This window comes from Hyperolius riggenbachi, chromosome 6, assembly GCF_040937935.1.
Source record: "Hyperolius riggenbachi isolate aHypRig1 chromosome 6, aHypRig1.pri, whole genome shotgun sequence".
In the NCBI taxonomy this organism is placed as follows: Eukaryota; Metazoa; Chordata; class Amphibia; order Anura; family Hyperoliidae; genus Hyperolius; species Hyperolius riggenbachi.
This window is the reverse complement of record NC_090651.1, coordinates 323491966-323517431: the sequence shown is the minus strand read 5'-3', so window position 1 is coordinate 323517431 and position 25466 is coordinate 323491966. Positions and strand designations below refer to the sequence as shown.

General features: G+C 44.4%; 1 protein-coding gene across 7 annotated transcripts in view; it reads right to left on the bottom strand.

Moving 5' to 3' along the window:
* SYT3 (synaptotagmin 3) overlaps positions 1-25466 on the bottom strand; it is a 404209-nt gene that overhangs the window by 18132 nt on the left and 360611 nt on the right. For all 7 annotated transcript variants that reach the window (XM_068241413.1, XM_068241419.1, XM_068241420.1 and 4 more), the window contains 2 exons: positions 20309-20438; positions 18150-18279 (listed from right to left, as the gene is read on the bottom strand). In XM_068241413.1, the coding sequence (XP_068097514.1) occupies positions 18193-18279; positions 20309-20438 (217 nt within the window). In that variant the 3' untranslated portion in view covers positions 18150-18192. The remainder of the gene's footprint in view (positions 1-18149; positions 18280-20308; positions 20439-25466) is intronic.

The window sequence follows — 25466 nt, the reverse complement described above, 5'->3', positions numbered from 1 at the left end:
TCAATGTGAGTTGTTATTTAACTTTTCTTATGTGGTTTTATTAAAGTGTAACTGTCGGGCATAAAATAAAAAATCAATTCTTTATTTTTATCTGGTAATCAAGTAATAAGCATGCTAACCAGGCAATCCAAAAGTTAAAATCTCTATTACTTTTCTTGTTTATAAATGATCATTTCCCAGTTTACCTGACTCTTATTTGGTACGTTGATGCAAAAAGGAAGTTGCAGGGCATGCTGGGTTGTCTTTTTTTGCTTCTTTATTTCCCCTCAGACTAAACTAATGTACAGAAGCAAAAAAGGACAACCCAGCATGCCCTGCACCGTACCAAATAAGAGTCAGGTAAACTGGGGAATGATCATTTATCAGCAAGACAAGTAATAGTGATTTTAACTTTTGGATTGCCTGATTAGCATTCTTATTACTTGTTTACCAGATAAAAATAAAGAATTGATTTTTGATTTTTTGCCCGACAGTTACACTTTAAAGTGTACTTCCCTGTGCAGTTAAGTATAGCCTGACTGCGGTTTTTGTACCTTGATGGTAGCCCCATCACTCTGTTTTGTGAGCACTGGGTGATTGCAGGTACCACAGAGGAGAGGTTTACGCAATTCAAGCGCCGAGGCATATACATATTCTGTGCTGTTTATCCATTGCGGAGTGAGAACCTCTGGCAGCTGTTTATCTGGTTCAGTGCTTATATCATCACCTACCAAGTACTTTCCTGTGAAAGACCAACATTGCTTTACCTATAACAGCCTCCTGGCATTTTTCAGAGTTGTCTGCATTCAAGTCCGAGTCTGTTCTAAACTCTTCAGAGCTTTTACTGCTGACCTCATTCCATCTTTACTTTATTAGTAACTTTACAAGTCTATTATGCTATCCTTTAATAAAAGCCTGCCATTATTTCACACGACCCATAAGACTCTTGAGTCTTGACAGTTTTATTGCGTTTTGTAATTTTTCATTTAATTCAGGATTAATAAAGTGGCTAAGTCAGCTTACAACACACAATTCCTGGAATTCTGAAAATATGACACTGAAATTAAACGTTACAGTAAACTCTAATATATCACTGGAACCAGCCAATAAATATTACAGTGGAATTGTTACAATCCACGGCAAAATAAGCAAAGCGCAAACCTTGCAACATTTTAATATTATTATTGTATTTTTATATAGTGCTGAGATTTCCCACAAGGCTTTGCAGACGATATATAGCCATGACACTGTGGGGGAGGAGCTCACAATCTAAAGGTAGCAATACACCTGGAGATGATGAGCAGAATTGACCCAGAGACAAATTTCTCTCTGATGAAATCTGATAAGAGAGAGAACTGATGGCTGCCCATACACAGATTTCAGCATGAAATCTCTCGGGAATTGGCAGAGTCCACCGCATATGCCACTGCCACCCTAGTGTATAAATGTAGTGTGTGCACTTTTACATTGCCTGTGCTACGCCATCCACCGGGCAATGCCCATCTACACTCCTCCAGCGTATTGCACGTGCCGCGTGTGTGATGTAACACAAGTCCCATGCTGGCAGCGTGTGTACCGCTAATAGAAGAGTGGGGGATTCGTAAAACGGATTGGCACTGCATGGTGGGTGACACAGGACAAGTAATGTATAAACACACGCACACACATTTATACACTGGGGGGGGGCAGTGCCGGGGGCTGGTTGCGTTTGTTGCTTTTCCCAATATCACTCACTGTTACTACCGTGCACCCGATCGACCACATTGGCCAAGATATCTTGCAGCATGTCCGAACGATACATGTGACCAATTTCGGCCTGAAATTGGTTGCATCGTCGATCTGGCATGCTCTTGGCTGCACCAATTTTCTTGTTAAATCCTTTTTTTATTGAGCAGTAATATAAAAAGATACATCAAAGCCAAAAGACACAGCATAATGAATACAAAGGTATGCAACCACATACAGTCATAGGTGACGTCAGGCAAAACCAGTCTGCTGTCGTAGTGTTGGGCGAACAGTGTTCGCCACTGTTCGGGTTCTGCAGAACATCACCCTGTTCGGGTGATGTTCGAGTTCGGCCGAACACCTGATGGTGTTCGGCCAAACTGTTCGGCCATAAACTGTTCGGCTAGCGCTGTGATTGGCCGAACGGGTGACGTGGTTCGGATCCGAACGCGCTCTGATTGGCCGAACGGGTCACGTGGTTCGGGTAAATAAATACCCGATCCACGTCATTTCTCCGCCATTTGTCTGTGGGTTTAGCTTTGGGTAGGCAGGCAGGGTAGTTCTCTCTCCAGCCAGGCTAACCAGGGTCCCTCGGTCATTGTGTCGCTGCTGGGAATAGTAGTACACCGCTCACCCACACTATAATCGTGAAAATCGGTGCCGCAACAATCATGCCCAATTGACGATTTGACTGATTTTGGTCGGAAATTGGTTGAGTCTGAGATGCTGGGAAATCTCAGGCCGATGTGGTTGATTTGGTGCGCAGCGGTAACGACGTGCGATAATCACGAACGCCGGACACAATGGAAACCCTTTGCTGTCATCCCTCCAAATGTATTATGTGACCCCCGGTGCCTGTACAGTTATACTTTACCTGTCACACTGCCCTGGAAGTGTCCTTGCTGTATTTCCACATGGGTGTTCCACATGACTACCAGCATGTAGCACGTGGGGTGCATGTATGATGTCATTTGGGCTGGGGCTGCCATGGAAACGGGCCTCTAGTTGGTGTTTTCCCCCCAGGCTGAAAGGTCCCAGTCCTCCCCTGCCGCTCACCCTGTATAGCATTGTGCTCTGTGTTGCTGCTGGGAACAGTAGTACACCGCTCACCCACACTATATAGCATTGTGTTTACTGCCACTCTGTGTGTCTGCTGGGAACAGTAGTACACCGCTCACCCTGTATAGCATTGTGCTCTGTGTCGCTGCTGGGAATAGTAGTACACCGCTCACCCACACTATATAGCATTGTGTTTACTGCCACTCTGTGTCTCTGCTGGGAACAGTAGTACACCGCTCACCCACCACTGTATAGCATTGTGCTCTGTGTCGCTGCTGGGAACAGTAGTACACCGCTCACCCACCCACCACTGTATAGCATTGTGCTCTGTGTCGCTGCTGGGAACAGTAGTACACCGCTCACAGACACTATATAGCATTGTGTTTACTGCCACTCTGTGTCTCTGCTGGGAACAGTAGTACACCGCTCACCCACCACTGTATAGCATTGTGCTCTGTATCGCTGCTGGGAACAGTAGTACACCACTCACCCACCACTGTATACCATTGTGCTCTGTGTCCCTGCTGGGAACAGTAGTACACCGCTCAGCCACCACTGTATAGCATTGTGTTTACTGCCACTCTGTGTCTCTGCTGGGAACAGTAGTACACCGCTCACCCACCACTGTATAGCATTGTGCTCTGTGTCGCTGCTGGGAACAGTAGTACACCACTCACCCACCACTGTATACCATTGTGCTCGGTGTCGCTGCTGGGAACAGTAGTACACCCCTCAGCCACCACTGTATAGCATTGTGTTTACTGCCACTCTGTGTCTCTGCTGGGAACAGTAGTACACCGCTCACCCACCACTGTATAGCATTGTGCTCTGTGTCACTGCTGGGAACAGTAGTACACCGCTCAGCCACACTATATAGCATTGTGTTTACTGCCACTCTGTGTCTCTGCTGGGAACAGTAGTACACCGCTCACCCACCACTGTATAGCATTGTGCTCTGTATCGCTGCTGGGAACAGTAGTACACCACTCACCCACCACTGTATACCATTGTGCTCTGTGTCGCTGCTGGGAACAGTAGTACACCGCTCAGCCACCACTGTATAGCATTGTGTTTACTGCCACTCTGTGTCTCTGCTGGGAACAGTAGTACAACGCTCACCCACCACTGTATAGCATTGTGCTCTGTATCGCTGCTGGGAACAGTAGTACACCACTCACCCACCACTGTATACCATTGTGCTCTGTGTCCCTGCTGGGAACAGTAGTACACCGCTCAGCCACCACTGTATAGCATTGTGTTTACTGCCACTCTGTGTCTCTGCTGGGAACAGTAGTACACCGCTCACCCACCACTGTATAGCATTGTGCTCTGTGTCGCTGCTGGGAACAGTAGTACACCACTCACCCACCACTGTATACCATTGTGCTCGGTGTCGCTGCTGGGAACAGTAGTACACCCCTCAGCCACCACTGTATAGCATTGTGTTTACTGCCACTCTGTGTCTCTGCTGGGAACAGTAGTACAAGGCTCACCCACCACTGTATAGCATTGTGCTCTGTGTCACTGCTGGGAACAGTAGTACACCGCTCAGCCACACTATATAGCATTGTGTTTACTGCCACTCTGTGTCTCTGCTGGGAACAGTAGTACACCGCTCACCCACCACTGTATAGCATTGTGCTCTGTATCGCTGCTGGGAACAGTAGTACACCACTCACCCACCACTGTATACCATTGTGCTCTGTGTCGCTGCTGGGAACAGTAGTACACCGCTCAGCCACCACTGTATAGCATTGTGTTTACTGCCACTCTGTGTCTCTGCTGGGAACAGTAGTACAACGCTCACCCACCACTGTATAGCATTGTGCTCTGTGTCGCTGCTGGGAACAGTAGTACACCGCTCAGCCACCACTGTATAGCATTGTGTTTACTGCCACTCTGTGTCTCTGCTGGGAACAGTAGTACACCGCTCACCCACCACTGTATAGCATTGTGCTCTGTGTCGCTGCTGGGAACAGTAGTACACCGCTCACCCACCCACCACTGTATAGCATTGTGCTCTGTATCGCTGCTGGGAACAGTAGTACACCGCTCAGGTCCCTGTTTATGGAACCTCTTATCTTTATTTCATTTATGACTGCATGGCGGCAAAATGCATGCTATCCGCACGCTTCTTGTCCTCATGCAAGGCCTGGGTTGTTGTGTCTGAAAGCGTGGCCTTCTCCTCCTGCGCCTCCTCCTGTTCCATCACGTGTGCTGCTGCTGGGTTAGCGTTGCCGGTCCCTGTTTATGGAACCTCTTATCTTTATTACATTTATGACTGCATGGCGGCAAAATGCATGCTATCCGCACGCTTCTTGTCCTCATGCAAGGCCTGGGTTGTTGTGTCTGAAAGCGTGGCCTTCTCCTCCTGCGCCTCCTCCTGTTCCATCACGTGTGCTGCTGCTGGGTTAGCGTTGCCGGTCCCTGTTTATGGAACCTCTTATCTTTATTACATTTATGACTGCATGGCGGCAAAATGCATGCTATCCGCACGCTTCTTGTCCTCATGCAAGGCCTGGGTTGTTGTGTCTCAAAGCGTGGCCTTCTCCTCCTGCGCCTCCTCCTGTTCCATCATGTGTGCTGCTGCTGGGTTAGCGTTGCCGGTCCCTGTTTATGGAACCTCTTATCTTTATTACATTTATGACTGCATGGCGGCAAAATGCATGCTATCCGCACGCTTCTTGTCCTCATGCAAGGCCTGGGTTGTTGTGTCTGAAAGCGTGGCCTTCTCCTCCTGCGCCTCCTCCTGTTCCATCACGTGTGCTGCTGCTGGGTTAGCGTTGCCGGTCCCTGTTTATGGAACCTCTTATCTTTATTACATTTATGACTGCATGGCAGCAAAATGCATGCTATCCGCACGTTTCTTGTCCTCATGCAAGGCCTGGGTTGTTGTGTCTCAAAGCGTGGCCTTCTCCTCCTGCGCCTCCTCCTGTTCCATCACGTGTGCTGCTGCTGGGTTAGCGTTGCCGGTCCCTGTTTATGGAACCTCTTATCTTTATTACATTTATGACTGCATGGCGGCAAAATGCATGCTACCTGTGCAAAGAAAACAGACATTTCCTGCATTTAAAAGACAGTTTTCCCTTTGAAACTTTAAAATCGATTTTCTCAAAAACTATAAGCTCTTTTTGCTAATTTTTTTTCCTCTTGTACCCACTCCCAAGGTGCACATACCCTGTAAATTTGGGGTATGTAGTATGTAAGGAGGCTTTACAAAGCACGAAAGTTCGGGTCCCCATTGACTTCCATTATTTTCGGAGTTCGGCGCGAACACCCGAACATCGCGGCCATGTTCGGCGAACGTTCGCGAACCCGAACATCTAGGTGTTCGCCCAACACTAGCTGTCAGGAATGAACATGTTTAGCCTAATGGCCAGTCCGAATCACAGAGAATGCAGTGTGGCGAGGGCATATCGGCCTACATTACTCTGCCCCATTATGAACTCAGAGTCCAAAAGAAGTAAAGAATAAAACACAGCCTCCCCCTAGTCACAGAAGAGAGCCAAATCCCAGTGAAGACATCAACCCTATAGAAGGTCAAAGCATAACATGTGCCAATAACAATAACCAAAATACAGAAAAAAATAGAAAACGTTAATGAAAACATATTCAGTAAAACAAAACAACTAAGAAATGTCTGCATGAGCCTCAAGTCGGTAGGATCAGATACAAATTAAACATAACATGAGTTACCCTGATAGCCTCACCCTAGGGAGAAAGACCCGAAACACCAACCACTTCTTACAGCCACCCCAAAGTGTTAAAGGTGGCACCGATTTTCATCCAATTTCACAATAATTATCAAATCGGATGGTCAACCGGCCACAAAATCACCTTATATATGGCCACCTTTAGAGATGGAATCTGGGAGACACAGACAGATGTACAAACTCAGGGAGGAATGACTAGGCCAACACTGTGAGCAGAAGACCCTCGAGGACGAGAATCACTTCCTGCTGCACTGCCCCAAATATACCGCAACCAGGGAAATCTTCTTCAAGAAACTGGTGGAACAGTGGCGTACCTAGGGTGCTTGACACCCGGTGCTGATTATTCAGATAGCGCACCCCCCCTCCCCCCCCCCCCCCCCACCACCACCACCACCAAAAAAAATAAAAATTGAGTGTGACAGCTACCACTGGCCAACATTACTACTGAGGAAGGTCAGTGACATGACTATGTACTCTGCAGTGTGCTGCAGAAGATGTCAGTGCTGTATAAATACATACTAATAATAGTATGGTAGGACATTAGACAGGCTATGGTAGGGATTAGAGTGTGCTCCTCTGAGGACATTCAGTGACATGACTATGTACTCTGTAATGTGCTGCAGAAGATATTAGTGCTATATAAATACATAATAATAATATGACAGGATATTAGAGCATGGTGGGATTATATTGTGAGCTCCTCTGAGGACAGTCAGCGACATGACTATGTACTTGGTAAAGTGCTGCAGAAGGTGTCAGTGCTATATAAATACATAATAATATGGTTGGACATTAAACAACAATAGGATTAGATTGTGAGCTCCTTGGAGGAGAGTCAGTGACATGACTATGTACAGTAATGCTAAATACACATGGTGCGTTCGCGCACTCGATTTCCTGCTCGATTCCCGTCGATTCGTTTATTTCCAACATGTCCGATTTGGATTTTGATGGATCGTTAGGTCGATTCGCATGCAAAGTATGCCAAATCGACCTAACGATCCATCGATATCCAAATCGGACATGTTGGAAATAAATGAATCGACTGGAATCGAGCGGGAAATCGAGTGCGCGAACGCACCGTGTGTATCCAGCATTAGTTAGCATGCCCAATTAACTGGATGCACCCATCAGCAGAGAGGTGACAGAAGGGCAGTATAAGGTGGCAGATAGGTGACAGCAGGGAAGGATGGCAGATAGGTGACTGGAGGGGAGGGTAGTAGAGAGAGATAAGCTGAGGAGGGTGGCATTGAGGTGACAAAAGGGTAGGGTGGCAGAGAGGTGACAGCAGGAAAAGTAGGGTGGTATAGAGGTGACAGGAGGGGAGGGTAGTAGAGAGGGGTAAGCTGGGGAGGGTGGTATAGAGGTGACAGGAAGGGAGGGTGGCAGATAGGTTTCAGCAGGGCAGGGGAGGGTAGTATAAGGGTGGCAGAAATGGGTCCAGATGGGAGGAGAGGATGGCAGAAAGGTGACAGGTGGCAGAGAGGGGGTCAGCAGGCAAGGAAAGGGTGGTAGAGCTAGCCGGGGGGGGGGGGGAGGTGACAGCAGGGGAGCAGAGGGTGGCAAAAAAAGGAGGAAGTAGAGGAGGGGAAAGTGGAAGAGAAATTTCAGCAACCTGCTGCTGAAGGTGAGGGGTAAGACTGGCAAGAGAGGTGACTGGCTGCAGCCTGCTGAGGGTGAGGAAAGGGTCAGTCAGAGTAGGAGGGGGGGGGGGGGGGTTAGAAGTCAGGATGGAGGAGCAATAAAAGTTGAAGAGATAGTCCAGGGCTGCAGTTAACAGTACCAGACATCCAAACCTCCAGCTCCCTTCAGCATAGCTGCTATATACATTTTTCCCGTTAAAAAACATCATTGCAGGGGAGAGGGGATCTGTAAGGCTGCAATAAGAGCCCCAGTGTGCCATAAATAGTTCAGCTCTCATGTGTGCTGTTAATGATGTGTGCTGAACTTCCGTGGCATGGAATAGCTACTGTGAGAGTGTGGGAGTTTGATTAGCTGCATCACCTTTTGCTGTCGGGACTGCCTGCTCCCCTTGCACTCATAAGAAGACTAAGGTATTCCCCCCTCACTATGGGCCTCCCTCCTTGGTCTCCACGTGGCTTGATATGTTTCTATCACCTGCTCGGCTGCTCCCGATGTTCCCTCCATGTTGAATCAGCATAGGCAGAAATGAAGGTTACACGTCCATCCTCATCACAAGCCGATCTCTTGACTTCTCTCACTCACTGCACATCCCATGTAATAACGTGGCATGCAGAGAACAGGAAGTACCGTAGTGAGAGAAGTCGGGTGGTGATAGACGGTGTACCTGCATTTCTGCCTGTGCTGACTCGGAGGGAATACGGAGGGAACATCAGGAGCAGCCAGTCAGCTGATAGAGACATATAAAGCTGTCTGTGCACACTGCAAAGGTCCCCCTCCTTTGTCCTGTAGTAAGGGAAGGAGGAATGACGTTGTGCCCCTCTCCCTGCGTCCTCGCTACATTTCCCTGCCGTTGCTCCGTCACTGGACTTCTGCCTGGCCTGCCCGCGTGTCACCCCCTTCCCATGATGACACCCGGAGCGCCCCGCCCCCTGCGCACACCCCTAGAGACGCCACTGTGGTGGAACTATTTCCATACTTTCACACACACAGAGGGTGAGAGAAAACTCTACATTCTACTAGGAGAAGAGAAATCCACAGTGGCAATTGCTGCACACAGCATGCCACAGACAGAGGAGCATAAATGAATAAATAAAACTATAAATCTAAAAATGTCCATGAACTGCTACCCCACTCCATGTTCCCCATGTCCCCGCTTTGGCAATGCCTGTATGAATTTTAGTCATGCCAATAAAGCTATCTTTGATTTGATTGGACACCACTTGTATCCTATATCTCATGTTACAAATTCCATTGCATACCCGTGTGCTATTCACCAGAGCACAAGAGAGACAATAGCAGGACTAATCACTGCACGCTCCTAGAGAGAGACAGATTCATAGGCAACCCATTACAAATCACTGTAAGTGTGGCTGTGTTTATTCATACATGAGAATTAATCAAGGCTTTTGCAACAGCAAAATTCATAATTAGCAGCGCTCATTACAGCCAACAGACAGGCCCATTAATAAAGCACTGAACAGATTTCTCAAGGCATCAGTATGGTTTGGAAGGTGAAAAAAAAATGAAAATGCAACATTAGCAGCAATCTACATTACACAGTTAAGGAATGTCACTGAATAGCAGATAAATGGCCTGAGCATTACGCTCTGATACGGGGATTCTGTGCAGAGGGAACACACTAATGTATTCTGGAGTTAGAAGCAGCGGAGCAGTGCTTTTCAGCGCTGCTAGATTTGGGCGCAGCCGGCGCCTCCATAGACTACAATAGGAATCATTCCTATTGAAGCGCTCAGTGAGTAACGTCGGAGCCGTCAGAAGACGGAGCCGAAGTTGCTTAAAAACATAATAATTCGGTCTCCAGCAATCGCTGGAAGCCGAATTATTTCATTCCCCACTATCCATGGCGGCCTGGAGGGGGAATAGTAATTAATTCGGCCCGGACTTGTGCAGAAGCAGGATCAGCCATATACCGCTGTATCCTGCGCGCAAGTCTACCGGCGCCGATTTCAAATGTACTCAGAAGCAGTATTATTGCTGTGATGAATACAGCAAATTACAAGGAAAAGGTGTTCTTTAGAACTCTAAACTATCAACCTTCAGTGCAGAGGAGTAAATATGTGAAATGGGGTCCCTCGGAACACTTTGCATGGGGCGTACAGGCTTCAACACAACTCATCTCCCTCTCCCCAAGGGCATCAGTGGATATGGCAAGCTATGTATGATTATCACACGTAGCGATCAGGAGTGGGGAGTGAGAGGATTGGGGAGTGGGGCAGTGGCATCATTATGGGCAGCATGATGGCATAGTGGTTAGCACTCTTGCCTTGCAGCGCTGGGTCCACGGTTTGAGTCCCAGCCAAGGCATTATCTGCATGGAGTGGTCCACGGTTTGAGTCCCAGCCAAGGCATTATCTGCATGGAGTTTGTATGTTCTCCTGTGTCTGCATGGGTTTTGTCCAGGGACTCTGGTCTCCTCCCACATTTCAAAAACATACAGATAAGTTCATTGGCTTCCCCCTAAATTGGCCCTAGACTACGATACATACATTACACTATACACACATTGGCTCTGCAGCACATGAGTCCATACCCGCCTTGAGTCCTGGGATGGTATGTGTGGCTTGTGAGACAGAAAGGCTGCCAGCCTGAATGCTGTGGGGAGATGAGGGGTGGGATTCATTCGCGGCCATAAAAATGGCCCACCCCCGGCAACATAATGTGGTTGGATGTGCAATTGCTATATAGCACAGTATCCCTTTGCTTTCTTGTATTCAATTGTAAGTTGGGTGTTCAAGTAGGGTTACAGTACTCTTTACTTTTTTTATAGATGCAAATAAATTTGCCCTGCAGAAAAACATATTGGGTAGTGTGTTCACCTTTTACTTCTGTTGCACAATCCAATGATCAGTGACATCACTTCCTGTATGGGAGGTACATAAACTCCAGCCTACTCAAATAATGCATTCTTTTGGATTGTCTTAAAAGTTCATAAGTCTGCACAAAGCAGGAAGTAATGTTTATTGATTACTTCACACCCTTATAGCTTGGATAGTTTCCTGGAATAATCCATTCATTCCACAGGGTGGAAGGGTCCTCACATCTCATCTAAAAGGTGTTTTGCGCGCGCACGCACACACAGACACACAGACACACACACACACACACACACACACACACACACACACACACACACTAGCTAAAGGACCACTATCACGAAAAAACCGTGGCAGTTAAAATCTGACTGAACCGACAGGTTTTGGGCCAGTCTATCGCCTCGTGGGGGATTCTCAGGGTTTTCTTTGTTTTCAACAGCATTTCCTGAACAACAGTTGCAAAGTCTAACTGACAAAATAGTGTGCAGGTGAGTAGGGAGGCTGGCTGGTATCTTACTATTTTAGCAGTTAAGCCGCTGTTCAAGAAATACTGTTGAAAACAAAGAAAACCCTGAGAATCACCCATGAGGAGATGGACTGGCCCAAAACCTGTCGGTTCTGTCAGATTTTAACTGCCTACTTTTTCGCGATAGTGGTCACATAGCAACAAAGCTTTCCCAATGATTTAACCCTTTCGTAACCTATGTCAGAGAATGTCCGACATTGGCCTTTAGCAGTATAGACCAATGTCGGACATAGTCCGGCATAGGAAAAATGGCTGCCACTAGGTGGCGCTGTTGCCAAATAAAACCCGGCACAGCGTCAGCCTCTGCAGATCAAAGTGTTAGATTAAGAGCCTGTTTCCACTAGCTCTGAATCGCAGCCGTTTTCCGCATGTGATTTCAGATGCAGAAAAGCAACCTATTGTAATCTCTAGAGGGTAAAATAGTAAATGTGAGATTTCTTAGGACAGAACACTTGAGCAATAAAAACAATACATAAAAAAGTTAACAATTTCTCCTATTGCTGAATGTAAACAGCCAACCTGCTGCCAATTGCCAATAAATGATACATTATAATCCTATATAACAATCTGCCTGTGTCCCTGCATCCTCCTGTGTCCGTGCGTTTAGGCCAGCGCGCATGCGTGGTATGTGGGTGGACTTTAGATAGCACATGAAGACGGGTGCAAGGGGCGGGCATGTGCATGCACATTGCGGCATGTGTGCGCGTACAGGCGTGTATGTGTAGCAGCCGCGTACACGTAACTGCAGTGCGCAAGCACGCTGACCACGCGGGTGATGGGGGGAGGGTAGTTTTCAGGGGCGTAGCGTGCAAGGCATAGCACCTGTTATTGCAACGGGCCTAAGATCTAGTAATAGGTGATTAACCGCAATATGTTAGCCAATAAAAGAGCTTGTGCAAGTGCTACTGGGTGAAAAATAAATCTATGTGCATTTAATTATGAGTCACTGAAAAATACAAAACGTGACTACAAAAAATTCAAATACACACTATCAAAACAAACTCCATATACAATGCTTGTGTGCCAATAATAAGGTGCAATAGTGACTAATCCCAAACAGAAAACCATTAAGACAATATGCAAACTGGAAGAATTTAAGTGCAAGGTGCTGTTATAAGAGCTTACGAAATGCTGATTTGGGCAGCAGGGAAGCAGAGTATTGCCTTATGCGCTCGCAGAATGGGCTGCTTCAATGGAGGCCTCCACTGAAACAGCCCATTGTGCTGAAAGTGAACCTGAGATGAAAGCCATCTCAGATTCTGTACTGGGGTAAGTATGGTGCCTGAGATGTCTTTCATCTCTGGTACACTTTAAATTCTTCCAGTTTGCACATCGTCAGGGACTTTTGGACTTAGTATTTGGACTATAAGACGCAGGAACTTTTTCTCCCCATTTATAATCTGAAACATACGGTAAGTGCCATGGATTCGTGGGTGATCACGAACATGGATTGGAGAGAGTTAAGGTGTCTAAACACATTGGGGTTGATTCACTATAACAAATAGTGTGCCTTATCAGAGTTAGCATACCAGAGTTAACATGCCTTATCCAAGTTAACACACCTTATCAGAGTAGCATAGCGAGCACTACGAAATTATTCCTGCTAATTGGCAATGACAAGAGCTCCACTCGTCCTGCCCTGAGCCCCTGCGGGTCCAATCACTTTAAAGGGCATTATCCCCGCACTTTGATTGGCCCGAATAGGCTGCCTGTCAAGTTTCCTGTCAAGATAATGCTCTTTAAAGTGATTGAACCCGCAGGGGCTCAGGGCAGGACGAGTGGAGCTCTCGCCATTGCCAATTAGCAGGCATAAGTTCATAGCGCTCAATATGCTACCCTGATAAGGCACGTTAACTCTGATAAGGCACAGTAACTCTGATAAGGCATGTTAACTCTGATAAGGCACGCTATTTGTTATAGTGAATCAACCCCATCCAATCTTGATTGGTCAATTTTATCACTTAAAGTTACACAGCTTACCTACAACAATCTGTTCAAAGTATTAAAAATCTGTTGCACGCCATACTACAGGGAAATATGTAAAATTGGCCAATCAATATTGGATGTGTGTACAGGCTTTACTGTGAAGCATTCGGGGAGAGACATCAGGGCAAGCACCAGAATAATTACATGTATATTAGTGTTACATTAAAATACCTGAAACATATACAGATGATTTGATAAAGATTGATTTTATTTTTTATTTGCTATTGACATTGGTGACCTATTGTAAACCTACAAAGAGCTTATGGCCGCCTTCTTAGTGTGAAAGGTTATGTGTGTCTGCCTCTAGAGCCAAGATCCCATGTCTTCCATCAGACCTTAATAACTATCTGTAAATGTTCAGTAATGGACAGTTTACACAGCCTGAAACTAGTTTACAGCGCGTTCAATCACAGCCATAGATCGAAAGGCTGTATAATCAAGGGAAGGAAAGACAAATGGACATTTCCCGAGAGCCTCCAGCCAGTGAATCCTGGGCCCGCTATGGACGTAGGTGAGACCTAATGCAGTGCACATGTCACGTTAGACAGATGTGGGTCGTATGTTCTCATAATTGCTTCCTTCTTCACAAACACTATTTGTTAACATCTACTTAGTGAGAAATTTGTCTGTCCAGCAGGCTTGCTGCCTGGGGATCAATTAATTGACTGGAGATCATCTGTGCTCAGCAAATACCATGGAAAAGAAGGATCTTCCATTTATGGTTCCTCTAGCAATGTTGTGGAATGCATACAGGAGAGAGGAATACACCAATTCCGTTTGTTCTCTATATTTCTTCTACTGTATATACTCGCGGATTAGCCAACCTGCAGATAAGCCAACTTCACCCCACTCTTCCATAAAAGAAATGCAAACCCTAGGTAGTCAGAGGTGTCCACCCAGTACAGGGAGTCAATGACAGTACCCCCCCCCCCCCTGTATAGGTACCCCCCAGAGAACAAGGTAAAGAGAGAAGGAGACTGGCGCCCTACGTGCTATAACGTCGGCAACCACATGTGGCCCAAATGCAGAAGAACAGTGCGAACACTCGGGGGTGACAGGTAAAGTATATCTGCAAGGGTTCCAGGGTGGGTGGGACGGGACATAAAACATTAGTGGGAACATCAGCTGGGGGTTTCTGTCTCATTTGTTGTTCAGAATTATCATGCGCCGTTATCGCTGCACAACCGATTGAGCATGTAGGCCAAAGATTTTTCAGCATGTCCGATTGAAACATGCAACCAATTTCACCCTAAAATTGCAAAAAATCTAACTGTCGATCGTGCATGCACTTTGCGGCACTGGTTTCCATCAGATTCGATAATAATAATCGAATCTGATGAGCGATCGGCTGCCAAGGCTACAGCTGTACTGCCACCTTTACTTTCAAAACCTAAACCGAACCTTATCGTATGCCCTCCACTTAACGACCAGCCAACGCCAATAGGCGTGGTGGGATCGAGCGGCCATTTCCTGTCAGTTCACGGAGGGAGTCTCCGTGAACAGCCTGCAAGCCTCCGATCGCGGCTCACAGGCGAAATATAAACACCCGGGGGAAGAAATCCCCGGGGTGTTTACATCGTACGGCGCTGCTGTTACAGCAGCGCCATAAAGGAGATTGACGATCCCCGGCCTCTGATTGGCCGGGGATCGCCGGCATCTGATAGGCTGAAGCCTATCTGAGGCGGTACAGGAACGATCGCTGTCCTGTACCGCCTATCTTGGGCAGGAGAGGGAGGGAAGGTGAGAGAGGGGGAATAGCGATGCGGACTCCTCAAAGCCCCCCCCCCCCCCCCCCCCCGCTACACACAGATAGCCGGCAGCAATCAGACCCCCCAGCAGGACATCCTCCTAGTGGGGAAAAAAGGGGGGAAGTCTGATCGCCCTGCCTGCCACACGATCTGTGCTGGGGGCTGAAGAGCCCACCCAGCACAGATCATTGAACATTCCTGCGGTCCTTAAGTGATTAAAATAGAGCTGTCTCCACTAAGTAAAATAACCTGAACTTATCCCTCACCGCTCTCAGGGTCCTGTTGTGTTTCTCTTTGTGTCCTGCTGCACACAGTGTGATACCTCACAACAGCCAGGCTTTTGGACAAGTCCTCTCTAACCTCTGCAGTCTGCACCAATGCAGAGGGCGGGACATGATCACATGGGGAAATCTGCAGGGAGGAGCACACTGTCCGTTTGGCCATAGAGGAGTAGCAGAAGTGGATTAGGCAATATCATTGGAAGGGGCAAAAAAAAAAGCGCACACAGTATATGAGAAGATAATTCCAAAGGGAAAATTGGGCCCTAATTATCCATCATCTCGAAACATTACTCTCGTAATATTAGAGACTACAGATGATCAACAAAGTGCACAGTTTTCTGACTCAATGCAAATTGTTGCAATTTGCATGCAACTTGGTTGGACCAGCCCAAATCAGCAGCTACTGTGTTTGACTAGTCCGATTTCAAGCTGCATACACACCGCAATGAACATTTGCATCTTATTGATAGTCTCTATTGGAGACTTGATTACTAGGGCAATAAAACCACACCCCCTTCTCCTCACTGTACATTAGGGTCTGTTTCCACTACACGCAGATTTGATGCAGATTGAATGCAGAATGGATGTAGAAAAACTGACTCCAATGAAAGCCTATGGGCCTGTTTCCACTAAACGCGATTTTTCTGATGCAGATTTTCCCATAGGCATTCATTGGAGTCTATAAGGGCCTGTTTCCACTACACGCAGATTTGATGCAGATTTGATGCAGAATGGATGCAGAAGACTCCAATGAATGCCTATGGGAAAATATGCATCAGAATAATTGCGTTTAGTGGAAACAGGCCCATAGGAATTCATTGGAGTCAGTTTTTCTGCATCCATTCTGCATCCAATCTGCATCAAATCTGCGTGTAGTGGAAACAGGCCCTTACAGGGCAGAGGTGGAGCTTTAAAACCAGGACTGTTTCTAGGCACATGCAGGACAGCAAAAGAAAGATGTGCAATCTTGCGCTAATCAACCAAGGCGTGAAGGGGTGTGAAATGCAAACACTAGCAGCTCCTCAGTCCCGGCTGTAGGGGTAACTGTAATAGTGGAAAGAGAAATAAGGAGGAGCGCTCCATAGTGCATTAAAGTTATTTAATTCTGAACACGCAAGGTATTAAAAACACTTACTAAAAAGCATTAAAAAACAAACATATCTCGGGCTGAAACCCAATCAGACAACCATGGGTGGCAAACTTCTCCTCCTCTGTGGCCTGCAGTGGATGGGTGTCTCAGATGGTGGTGGACAATAGGAGCCTTCCCTCTGGTTTCCGTGTGCAGTGACTTCACGACGCGTTTCGGCGCATCCACGCCTTTGTCAAGTCCAAGACTTGACAAAGGCGTGGATGCGCCGAAACGCGTCGTGAACCCATCCACTGCAGGCCACAGAGGAGGAGAAGGTTGCCACCCATGGTTATCTGATTGGGTTTCAGCCCGAGATATGTTTGTTTTTTAATGCTTTTTAGTAAGTGTTTTTAATACCTTGCGTGTTCAGAATTAAATAACTTTAATGCACTACGGAGCGCTCCTCCTTGTTTCTCTTTCCACTATTACATGCAGGACAGCTTGGTGTCCTGTAAAATTGCCCCTTCATCTCTTAATGTGGCCACACACCATACAATTTTTCTAAATATCTGTTCAATTTAAGAATTGCAATCAATTTTTCTGACTAATTGTAACATTTCAAAAATATGACCAATGTACCACATATGTATGTTCAATTTTTCCCCAATAATTATAAAAATTATTGGAAACGCTGACAAAATTACTGGGGTGTATATATTAATAAATTGACAATCTAGCACACACCATACAATCTTTATAAAGATTGAAGAAAAATATCTGGCATTACAGATTGATAAAAATCGAAGAAAATGGGAAATCCGAACGGATTTTTCAGTCGAATTGAAAAAAAAAGCTTTCGATTTTTTCAGAAGATCCGATTTTATCAAATTGCCGTAAAATCAGATCATTTTATTGTATGGTGTGTGGCCACCTTTAGAAAGAGAGAACTACAGGATGCAACCAGCCAGGTACATTCAATTGATGTATGTAAGAAAGTACAAACATGCCATGCACAAAACACTGTGCATTGCTAATGAATGCATATTAGCTATAATATGCATTCAAAAGGGGGACACTGAAATAGGGATTTAAAGGCTGCTTGAAGACTTGAACCCACACACTTATTATAGATTGTGTACTCAAGAAATCACACATTTAATGTCTGTTAGCTTGGGGGGAGCACATTCTTGAGATAAATCCTCACATTAAAGCCTGGAGAGACCTTGAGAGGCTGCACATCACTATGACAAATAACAGATTTGCGGTATTGATTCAAGAAAGGAGTTTTTTTCCTTTTGATCCACAGCATATCGTTAATGAGATGGACTTGAGCCAAGGGACTGTCGCCATATGATTTTGCCTGCGTTACTGTAAGCCCACATAGCATAGCCTAAATGGCGTTGTCTTCAGAAAACGGCTTCACACAATGCTCGGTTTTGCATGTTTTCGCTCAGCTGCGCTGTTACAGGAACAAAAGCCGTAAGAGAAAGCTTCAAGGAATAAGTGGTCGTGATTCCTAACAAAGGAGGAACAGGCAGGAAAGAACTCAATGTCACAGAAGCAGGAGGACCTCAAGGATACTCACAGCTCTTTTGATCTGCTTCTCTCTTCCTCGGTAGCGGAAACAACTAGTCTGACAGTGAATTGTCCACTACTATACTCGGCTTCTCCCGAGGTGGGGAAGGTTTTGTCACGAAACTGGTCAGGGCCTTCTCCTGCAACGATCAAAAAAAATGTTACAATGACAACAATAATAAGTGGATTTACAAACACCAACCTGCCTTCTGTTTTATCATTGAAAAATGTAATTTTGCCATCTTAAAACAGAAGTCATTTGTGATAATACAGTGAGCAACGGTGGATTTCCCATAATGCATCACTCCTGAATAGGCAAATCGTCTCTTTCTGCCTCTGAAAGCCAGGCTGCACACCCAGAACCACAGGTGTATAGTGCGCATATAATACATTTTATTAACATTATTAGCACCTGACTTTTTCTATCTGCAAACAGTCACCAGTCACGAGCTAACATTTTGAATCCATTCCCTACTCTGGATTTCAAGGTTCTCCAAAGGATTAACCCCAGGTAGGACACACAGTCCTAAACAGCTAAGACAAAGCCTTATAGAAACGCCCTCAAATAATTTGAAAACACGGTTGAAATACTACTTTGCAGTTTTTCTAAAGAACAAGGTATAAAATTCCTCCAGGCACCTTACAAAATCATTGTGGTTCATGTTATCCATTTACTACGCATTGTCCAGGTGGTTAGCACTCCTCAGTTTTGTAGCACTAGAGTCCCAGGTTTAACTCTTGTCAACTATTCTATCTCACCTAAATAGAAGAAAGAGCATCTGTGTGCCAGTTACAGCCTTGCACCCCCCTCCTCAGTGTAATAATCAGATGTGCCCCCTAATCCCTCCCTAGTATAGTAGCCAGATGTGCCCCCTAATCTCACTATCCCTCCTGTTATAATGGTCATATATGCCCCTCTAACAACACCCGCTCTCTCCCCAGTATAGTAGACAAATGTAAATGGAGTATAAACTCACAAACAAGGGTTACCTCTTAATGTTGGAATACACAATGAGTTTTTTGGCAGATTTACTGGCCGATCAATTTTTTTGATTGATTGTCTGATCGATTTCCATTCACTTCTATGAAAAAATCAATAAGAAAAATGATCTTAATCAAATCGGACCTGATAGAAATTAGCTATCGAGCCATCTATCTGCCAAAAAAACGTATGGTGTATTGCTAGCACAAGGCAACCACTGTAGACACAGGTGAAACAAACACACTTGACCTAGCTCTCTGTAGTAAAGAAAGGGTAGCACCCCTCCCCCAAGGGTGGACAAAAGCAGTAGGTAATCAGCAAACAGAGGTGCCAATCAGGATAAGATAAACTAAAACTTGAAAGAGGAGGTAGCAGTGGACTTGCCTCCAGCTTGACAACACAGAGTTCTCTTTGCCTGAAGAAGCGAGGCAACCCTGTGAAACTCGTTGCAGTTTGGAGTAATTTATTATTGTTCAATAGAAATTGTTTTGCTAAGCAGATCCTGTGTCTTCAAGCAGGAGCTAAGTCCACCAGACAGGAGCTAAGTCCACCACTGTCTGCTCTTTTAAACTGTTTTAGTGTATCTTATCCTGATTGGCGCCTCTGTTTTTCTGATTAATTATCTGTCGTCACTAATGGAATTACTTTTCAAGATTATTACATAGGCCTCAATACACAGAGAATTATCAAACGCTTATCAAACACTTTATCAAACGTTTGATAATTTACCTCATGGGTAAAATCTCATTTTAAATTCACTAAGGTGTTATATATTTATCGAATGTTTTACAGATAAAACGTTTAACAAATATATAACACCTTAGTGAGATTTTACCCATGAGGTAAATTATCAAACGTTTGATAAAGTGTTTGATAAACGTTTGATAATGCTCCGTGAATTGAGGCCATAATGTGGACAAAAGAATCAAGAAACAGAATTAGTGTTTATAATTGGTATGATGGGCACCATGCAACCACATGTATAATCAGTGTTCTTGGGGTGTCTGATAATAGTCTCCCTGTATTGTGTCTCCTTGTCCTTTGTAGTCTGAAGCCCCAGGTCTCCTACTATGGCTGCAGTAATGTCTCTGCAGAGTCTAGTGCCTTTGAAAATAGTGAGTTGTAACCTTGGAGATAAATTAAGCATTAGCATAATGGTATAAGCAGCATATTGTGAGACCATTTACCTCAACCAGCTGATGCCAGTGTTCAATGGGTTTTCTGGGGTTTGCCAGCATCTCAGTCCAATGTTCTCTGCCAGGCGTATCTGCATCGCTGCCCACTCGGCACATCCCGATGACTTCATTATGACCTATACTGTACAAGCGGAAACATGTAGGTTATACTTCAGATAATCAGACATTTCCAGGAAGCTTAAAGTGGAACTTCAGCCTAAACAAACATACTGTCACTAAGTTATATTAGTTATGTTTGAAAGGAGTGGTTGCTATTTAAGTTCATGTCACGGCCTTGTCAGATATCAGATGCTTTAGACTACTTAATTTCCTGGCGCCAGGACATTAAATGGTTAAAAAAAGACACACACACACACACACACACACAGAAGTTGTCTCATAATACAGAACGATTTTAGGCTCACAACTTCTGTGTGTGTGTGTGTCTTTTGTTAACCATTTAATGTCCTGGCGCCAGGAAATTAAGTAGTCTAAAGCATCTGATATCTGACAAGGCCGTGACATGAACTTAAATAGCAACCACTCCTTTCAATGTTCATTAAAATACATAGGTAATATAATCTCATACCCACCCTGTTTTAAAAGAACAGGCAAATGTTTGTGATTTCATGGGGGCAGCTATCTTTTTGGTTGAAAGGTGGTGACGGAGCATGAGACACAGTTCCAACTGTCCTGTGTCCTGATCACCCCTCCCAGCTGCGCGCACTAAGCCTCAAATCTCAAATTCAAAATGATAAAAGAAAAAAAAAATTGCACCAAAACAGCAGGACGAGAACAGCAACATCAGAAATCCCATCATGCTTTGCACAGCATCAGGGGAAACATGCCCGGGCAGTTTTCTTCTGTGCAGCTAAAAATGAGGCTTGGATAAGAAAAATTGTTCTGACGCTGTGAAACTGTTAAAGATACACCAAGCCTTTGTAGTGCTGCTGAGTAGATTTTTAGTCTGGAGGTTCACTTGTCACCTGTAACATTGGGGGGAGGCAAACATTAGGTACTTACTTCAATAGATAGAAGTCTCTGGATCCTCCAGAGGCTTCCCATGCCCTGTTGCTGACCATTGCTGGATGCTAGGACCCCCTGTAAGCTGGTATCCACACTTCCATATGTGAACAAGAACAACTGCACTGCGTAGGCACAGGACAGCTCACACCTGAGCAGTACCAAGGAGCCACCAATGGCTGAGGTGAGCATTCCAATTAGGCACTACTAATTCTATTTCCTTTAAAGCGAACCTGAACCAAGTAAAATTATTTAAAATGAACACATGAATATTCCATACTTACCTCGCCATCAGTTCCTCTCAGAAGCTCACCATTTTCTTGTTACTCCAATTCCTTCCAGTTCTGACAAGATTTTGTCAGAACTGAAATATATCAGTTGCTGTCAGTTATATATCAGTTGCTGTCCATTATATATCAGTTGCTGTCAGTTGTGACTGAAAGGACAACTGATGAGCAAGGTAATGTCCATGTTTCCTTATGGATCAAGTGGGCGATATTACAGTTTAACAGTGTGCTGACCAGGAAGCTGTTATGGGGTAATGGCCATTTTCCAAAATGGAGGACGGAGAATTACATTGATCACAGTGGACAAACAGGATGCAGGAGAGGAGAAAGAGATCGAAGAGTAGACTACACGGGAGGTAAGTATGACGTGTGTATGTTTATTTTGACTTTTAATTTTCAGTTCAGGTTTGCTTTAAAGCTCAGATAAACCCAACATTCAGCAAGAAAATTTCTAATAGCAAGTAAATTGATCGGCAAATACAAAAAGTGTGTAGAAGCTAAGAGGTGAACAAAATATCTTTTTCATGAGCCACATGTAATTGCCGTTGTACCATAGCTAGCTTCCTGCTCTCTGTAGATCTAGTGGATGGCTAAATCAGGAGTGACCATATGACTTTCAAAGTAAGAAGAGCAATAGAGGCCAGGCTACATTTTCCAGCACAGCAATAGAAAACATGGCTGAAGGTGGTGGCCAAGGTCAATGACAGAAGCACTAACAAGGATGTGACCGCCCACCACATCCATATTCAGTTTTATGTACGAGAGATTAAAGGGAACTTGTGGCTAGGCATGGTCAGAATTGCCAAATTTTAATGCTGATACAATTTCCAAATTTTGCATTGAATTCTGAAGGAATTCCAAACTTTGTGGATTCTCAGTTTGCATTGCGAATTTGTAATGTATTACAAATGTATTTTTGGACTAACCATAGATTACAGAGGAACGGTAGAAAAAAGTGAGAAAAAATAAATCTATACTTTGCAAAGTGAGGAGTTAAAAATATAAGGGAGTTCTTCGACATGATTGATATTCACCATGTAATTTGTTCATATTGTTTGATTCACAATTAGCCTGCCTGCCTGTCATCATCTTTACTGCTGGCAGACATGAAAAAAAACAGAGAGCACCAACTGCCATTATCTAAAAACACACCCCCTAACAACGATATAGGCTAAAAGTTTTTTTTTTTTTTTTTTATAGCTATACATATGGACACAGGGAAATACTGATTGCTAGGCAGTTGGCAACAGCCGTTTTTTGCCACAATGCAACAATGCTTCCACAGTGTTATATCAGGACTTAGATCCTGGCATCACACTGCAGGAGGGGTTGCACCACAATATCTGTCATACAGACATCCCTGATGATCTATTTGAGAAGAGGTAAAGATTTATTTTGGGAAAAGGTGTGTCAGCTACTGATTGGGATAAAGATCAATCCTTGGTTACGGTTCCTCTTTAATTATAGTTAGGGTGAATTTGAGAAAATACGTTCACAAATAGGGTACAATCTTGCTTTCATTTCCCCCTTTTCTGTTTAGAATTATTGTTGTTTTTTTTTTTCACTTTGAGTTTTCAGGTTCATCAAGAGGAACTTCAGCCTAAACAAATATACTGTCATTAAGTTACATTAGTTATGTTAATTAAAATAGATAGGTAATATATTCTCTAACCCACCCTGTTTTAAAAGAACAGGCAAATGTTTGCTTTCATTAAGGCAGCCATCTTTTTAGTTGAAAGGAGGTGACAGGGAGCATGAGACACAGTTCCAACTGTCCTGTGTGCTGATCACCCCTCCCAGCTGCTAGGAAACATGAATAACAGCATAGGAAATCCCATCATGCTTTGCACAGCATCAGAGAAAACAAAGCCTGGGCAGTTTTCTTTGATGGGTGGAGCTTAGCTAAAAATGCAACTAAAAATGATGCTTTGATAACAAAAACAACGTTCTGATGCTGTGAAACTGTTAAAGAAACACCAAGCCTTTTCAATTCTGCTGAGTAGATTGTTAGTCCGGAGGTTCACTTTAAGCATTCTCAGTAGGCATTTTTGCCATTTTTGTGAAAAAAAAAAAAAAACCTTTCTGCATCACACAAACATAATTTCATGGAACTTTTGGAATGTAGGCGTTGGAATTCTACGAATTCTGAATTTCAACTTGCAATTGCAAAATTCTGATGATAAAGTCAAAATGTGGAATTCCGCAAAAGTCGGGCTCTCATCTTTACTACTGTCTGTCACTATGCAGCCGAAGCCTGATTTAAATTCCGAGCTCTCAGGCAGTGGAATTTTAAGAGTCCACTTTGTGAATACGGTGCCAGCACGCTGCAGGGATCCAGCATTTGTATGGGCAGATGGACACCTGCAGGCAAGTACATCTCTAAAACAGATTTTACATTTAAACATGCAGTACCAAAAGTAGTACACATAATTTACACTAAACAACATATGTGCTTTCTGAATCAAACAACTTTGTCTTGGGGTTAATTCAGACTTAAACTTCCATTTCTACATGTACTGTATATACACTGTTTTCCGACAGACTATAAAGAGGCATCTGGTCTTTTAAACAGCAGTTGGTCATGTTAAATAGTTTCTGCCTCTCAAAATTTCAATTTCCCTTCCTGTAGGATATATAACAGCAGAATGCTGGTCTTCGTGCATGTCATCTAATGCAAGAGTGAAGTGAGGGGGGTGTCAACAGCAGCTAGAAAACCATGTGACCCTTTTCCTGATAAATGGACTACTATTGTGAAAAACTTTGAAATATAAATTATATGTAAATGCATATGAATACGAATGATATGTTTCTCCCAGAGTAAAATGAGCTATAAATTACTTTTCTCCTATTTGCTGTCAATTACAGTAGTTACTGTATTTTTCGGACTATAAGACACTCCTGACCATAAGACACACCTAGGGTTAGAGGGCAAAAACCAGGTGAAAAATATATATATATATACAAAACCTGGTGCATCCATGGTAAATGGGCATCTTGTGGATTATGCCTTTGTACCTCTTGTGTCTCCCTGTGTCCTCCTCTGTCCCCCATGTATCTGCCTCTGTCCCCCATGTGTCCTCCTCTATGCCCCTTTTGTCCCCCTGTGTCCTCCGTTTGTCCCCCTGTGTCCTCCTTTGCATGGGCACAACACAGGGAGTCCATGACATTGCGGCTAGTTCGATGTTTGTTTTAGCACACAAGTCAGGAACTCCCTGCATTTGGACTAGAAGATGCAGTGACTTCCCCTCCCCCACACTTTTGGGGAAGAAAAAGTAAGTCTTATGGTCCAAAAAATACAGTAGTTAAAATGTGGTGGAACTGACACATGGACTAGTCCATCTCTTCTCTTCTCAGTGTTTAATTTATTCTTTACAAAAGCACTTATTGGAAAGGAAAAATGCGAAGATGCAGGCCGCCACACCTTACCTGTTAACACACCATTCTGGCAGTTGGACTGAACAACTACTGTAAGCGCTTTTGAAAATTAAAACACTAAGAATCCCCCATGAGGAGATGGGCAGGTTCAAAACCTGTCAGTTCCGTCAGATTTCTGCTACTTATTATAAATGAAAGCAGCAGGAGAAAAAAAAAATTCTAGCACATTTTACTCTAGGCGAAAAAAGTCCTTTTTATTTATGTGTTTTCATGTATTTTAAATTTTACTATTTTTCACAATAGTGTTCCTCTGAGGAAATATAATGGAAGTGAGTGGTGTGTTATGAACCAAACCTATGACTCTAGACCCTCCAACATGCGTAGTGCATTCTGCTATGAAACTGTTTTCCCAGCACGGAAGTGAGCATGTATGTGGAGTTGGGGATAATGGTAAGTATGAGACTAATCCTACATAAGGCCTTTCA